Here is a 4,810-nt window from a genome sequence, read left to right as displayed (position 1 = left end):
TGTTTTATAGTTAATTCTTATAAAGTTTAGATCTCATCTTTGTAATCTGATTGATGTAGTTGTTAATAGACAAAGATTTGTTTGTACATTTTAACATTATTGGTTGTTAATATATAAGTATTATATAATTATAGATTAATGTAACAAAAGGTTTACTTTCTTACAAGCACTATAACGTTTACACATTGAGTTTAAATCCAAAGTTAGATCTGGATTTTATGTGTTGCAGTATTCTTTTACTTTCTCACACAATAATATTATTCTGAAAACTTTGACAAAGTCAAAAATGAAAAAAAAAAAAACAAAAATTGTAGTAAAGTCTTCTTCATGTGAACCTCTAAGCAAACATATGCACAGCGTCACTTTTTTATTAATTAATTCATTAGAACAACTTTAGGTTTCGATTTATCCTTAATAAAAGTATTGGTTAATTTAATTAAAGAAACCCAATAACATAATCAGACCAATCATAACGTGCCACCTTACTGAATGATATATATGAATTATATTTCTCCATGGCACATTATATTAATGCACTACAAATTATAAAAGATATAATACTCAGTGAAATCATCACTCAACCTATGACCTCGTTTGCTGCTTGATCCCCAAGGAAATTCAACTGAAATAATTACTAACCAGGAAACTTAGTAGCTCATAACTCAAAGTCTCATCAAATCTCAAGATATAAATAGATGCTTAGTACTAGCTAGCAGATAACAAGAAAAGAAAGAAAGAAATGGATCGTGCAATATTTGAAGATCTTGATGTTGTAATCGTTGGTGGAGGCATCTGTGGCCTTGCCACTGCCCTTGCTCTTCACAGGTATTCATCTTCTTAATTTATAACCATCTTCATTTACAGAATTTGGATTATGTATTTATAAAAGACTTGTTTGGTGGGAAAAATAGAAATAAAACTGAAAACGTATGTACTGGATTTTGATCGAACTATATTGACATTTAATGTTGCAGAGGAAGGAATGAAGAGTAAGTGATGGAGAGATCAGAAGCACTGAGAACAACAGGAGGTGGAATTGGAATTCCGGCAAATGGGTGGAGAGCTTTGGATGAGCTTGGAGTTGCCTCAAAGCTAGGCTAAATGCGATTCTTCTTGAGAAGTATGTTTTAGTTCTTCTTTATCCGTTAATTTCGTAATATTTATTACTGATAAACGCCGCCCATACCAACCACTTCAATAAATTATGTTAAAAGAAGATAACATAAGGGAATTTTAACCCCCGAGTTTGGCCAACACAGAACCCCCTGTGGTACGATAATGATTCTCAACCCCTAACGTTAGTGTCTTTTTGTTACTTTTAATCATAGAAATGGTAATGACCTCAATACCCTCAACTGTTATGCCATAATCACAAACCCAACCCCTTTCACTTCATCTCTGGCAACACCCAACATTCATATTAAGCTTAAAATTTTCTTAAATTATGTAAAAATATCACAAATTTTAATAAGAAAATAGAAAGAAACTAAAAAAAATGGAAAAAATAAAAATAAAAAGGTCAACAAATGGAAAAAAATAAATCTGGAATAATGAAAAGAATAAGAATATATGAAAAAATAAAATAAAATGATCTAAGAATTGAAAAAGTTATTTTTAAAAAAAAATTAAACAAATTTGAAAGAAAATTTTAAAAAAAAATTGAACTTGGCAAATAATTTTTAGATTTTTGTAGTTTTTTTAACGTATTCTTAATTTTTCAAATCTTAATATAGTTGTTATCTTTTTATTTGTATTTTTTTTTTTAAGTTTAAGGATGTTGTTATTTAAGTTTTTTAATTTTTATTAGTTATTCACCTTTTTGATTTAAAAACGAGGGTTAATAAAGTTGTGGTAAATTAGTCAAGTTCAAAATAAATAAGGGTAATTCGTATTGAGTTGTTGGGTTTATGTGGTAGTTTCAAAAGTCTTTGGTGATTGGTGAATTTACAAGTTTTAGGGGTGTAAGAACCCTTATAATTATAAAATTTAGATGCATTTTACTCTTTTATCCTTGTTCCATTAAAACTAACCCAAAATCTTTAGAGGCCAGCAAATGGCAGGAAGTTTAGAGTAATTACCAGTATCATAATGGGATTTGGCAAAACCTCCGGGACTCATCTCTAAAGGTAATGTAGAATGTGGATAGATATTGCTAACCACTCGATGTGTAATCGAGAATTTTTTTTGTGCCACAAATGATGTATATATAGTTCGATATTGATGAGGTTATCCATAAAATCTCTATATTATAAAATAGGAATTTCATTTATATCAACATAACCTATACTAAAGACGTTACTGTTATATACCATGCATCAATGTTTAATTTTATATAATGTTATACATCTCTTATCCCAAGTTATAATTTAATATGATTACATATTTTTTTTTTAACTATAATCATTATAAAAGTACAGGGTTCGAGACATATTTCTGAATGGTAGCAAGCGACAAGAAGAATTAACCTCCTTCTCGTAAGTTGTTTTTTTAATATTAATATATATTTTCGCTGAAATTAATGTTAATTAAGAAACCAAATATATATTAATATTTTGAACTTTTCAATTAGCAGGAATATTGGGGAAGTTCGTTGTGTAAAAAGAAGTGATCTAATTGAAGCTCTAGCTCAAGATCTCCCACTTGGCACTATAAGATTTGGATGCCAAATTCTCTCTGTGAAATTGGATACAAACTCTTGTTTTACCATTCTTCATTTGAATAATGGTAATAAAATTAGAGCCAAGGTAATTACATATTCTTCGATACTAATGAAGCTCATAATAATTTCATATATCTATTCTATAACCCTGATGAACGTAACTATTTAATTTTTCTGGCCTCTCCAGAATAAATTTGTATCATATCTATATAATCATTATGAGGGACGTATAAAAAATTTATATGTGATTTGCAGGTGTTGATTGGATGCGATGGTGCCAACTCCGTGGTTGGCGATTTTCTTGAGTTGAAACCCAAGAAGCTTCACTCTTCATGTGCAGTGAGAGGATTTACATATTTCCCAAATGGTCATGGATTTGCTCATGAGCTAGTCCGAACAAGAAGAGATAACACTTTGTTTGGAATGGCTCCAGTCACTGATAACCTAGCTTGCTGGTTCGTTGTTCACCAATGGCATCTTCAGGGTACGCACATTTATGATTAATTAAGCTTTTAAATATTGGTTTATTTAACGATCATGATTCTCTCATCGTTTGAGAAAAATAATTAAGGTTGTAATTAATGTTTATAGATCGTTTAGGAGAAATGTTTCAAAACATGAGAGAATTAGACTTATAATATTCTATGGAATAATTAATGGATCGAGATTTTATCATTTAGAGTATTAATCACAACAAGGCAAAATTAATTCTCACATAAGCAATCCTAAAAAACTTATGTTTTCATGCATAATCACACATCATTAACTTAATTTCGATCTAGATAATTGTTTTCTTTGTTTCTTCTTACAAGTCTATGTATATCTCTGTACCATTCATTAAAAAAAATATTCTCAATTTTCTATAGGATAAAGTTCATTTTATGAATATCAGTATCTATAACTACAAGTCATATATAGGACATACTTAAAAGACGGGTAAGGAAAACCGTTTTAGATCATGACTAACTGGTAATTAATATGTTAGGATTCTTCAGATACGAATTTCAAGGATTATTTTCATTTAGTCTATTAATTTATTACATTAGCTTCCTACAACATTTTTATCATGTTAACTACAGATTCAAAGGTGTTCAAAGATCAAGAAATGATCAAACAGATGACTCTACAGTCCGTCAAGGGTTTCCCTTCAGAAAAGATACAACTGGTAAAAAATTGTGACATTTCTACCCTAACACTCACCCATCTGAGATATCGTGCTCCATGGGACATATTATTAGGCCAATTTCGAAGGGGAACCGTGACGGTAGCTGGAGATTCGATGCATGTGATGGCTCCATTCCTAGGCCAAGGTGGCTCATCTGGTATAGAAGATGCAGTTGTGCTTGCTAGATGCATGACAAGAAAATTAATTCAAGCCAATAATGATCCTAAAGAATTCAAAGGTCAGAAGATAATTGAAGAAGCAATGGATGAATATGTGAAGGAGAGGAGAATGAGATTGGTTAAATTATCTACACAAGCTTATCTTATTGGTTCATTATTGGATACTTCTTCATTGCTTTTGAAGTTGATAATTTTTGTGCTTTTGGGTGCTTTTTTTAGGGACCAATTTGGTCATGTTCGATATAATTGTGGCCATCTTTGAGAACTTGTTGCTTCTAGAGCTACCCAGCATAGTTTCAATGGTTGCACTTTCTAGTATCGTTTACAGCATCGTGAAGATACTAGAGTTGTGTTTATAAGTTTGTTGTTGAATGTTGTAAATTTATTGTAACTTGTCCGTAAAATTAATGGTAGTTAACATTTGAGTGCAATGTAAGTCATTATCTATCAATTGTTATAAGCCCGTTTTTACTTTTTTAATATCTATTGTTCGTTGTTACAAGTAAGATGTTGACATGATTTCAAGTCAAATTGGTAGTTGAAAATTCATGAATAATATCACAAACAATACACTTATAATATTCAATGATAAGCTTAAAAAAAAAAATGCTTACATAAATCTTCGGCATTAGTTACATCATGGTAAAGATTTTTAATTTTTAATACGAAAATAATATTTAAGTGCATTTTAGGTCACTATTTTTGGTTTTTACAAGTTCACTGTTGTGACATTAATAAATCACGACTATGCTATCAATTTGTTGATAAAAATGACACTAATACCACGACTACATTGTTATTAATTTG

General features: G+C 30.1%; 1 protein-coding gene across 1 annotated transcript; it reads left to right on the top strand.

The window, feature by feature from the left end:
- The first annotated feature begins 739 nt into the window (after positions 1–739).
- LOC116129141 (monooxygenase 1-like) lies at positions 740–4,483 on the top strand. Its single transcript, XM_031414897.1, has 7 exons — positions 740–825; positions 975–989; positions 1,082–1,120; positions 2,418–2,474; positions 2,573–2,744; positions 2,915–3,143; positions 3,739–4,483. Exons 1-7 carry the CDS (start codon positions 740–742, stop codon positions 4,263–4,265), a joined length of 1,125 nt encoding a protein of 374 aa, XP_031270757.1. The 3' UTR covers positions 4,266–4,483.
- Positions 4,484–4,810: the final 327 nt, after the last annotated feature.

This window comes from Pistacia vera, unplaced genomic scaffold (genome assembly GCF_008641045.1).
Source record: "Pistacia vera cultivar Batoury unplaced genomic scaffold, PisVer_v2 Contig208, whole genome shotgun sequence".
Classification (NCBI taxonomy): domain Eukaryota; kingdom Viridiplantae; phylum Streptophyta; class Magnoliopsida; order Sapindales; family Anacardiaceae; genus Pistacia; species Pistacia vera.
The sequence above is the reverse complement of the archived record's forward strand: the minus strand, read 5'-3'. Positions and strand labels throughout refer to the sequence as shown.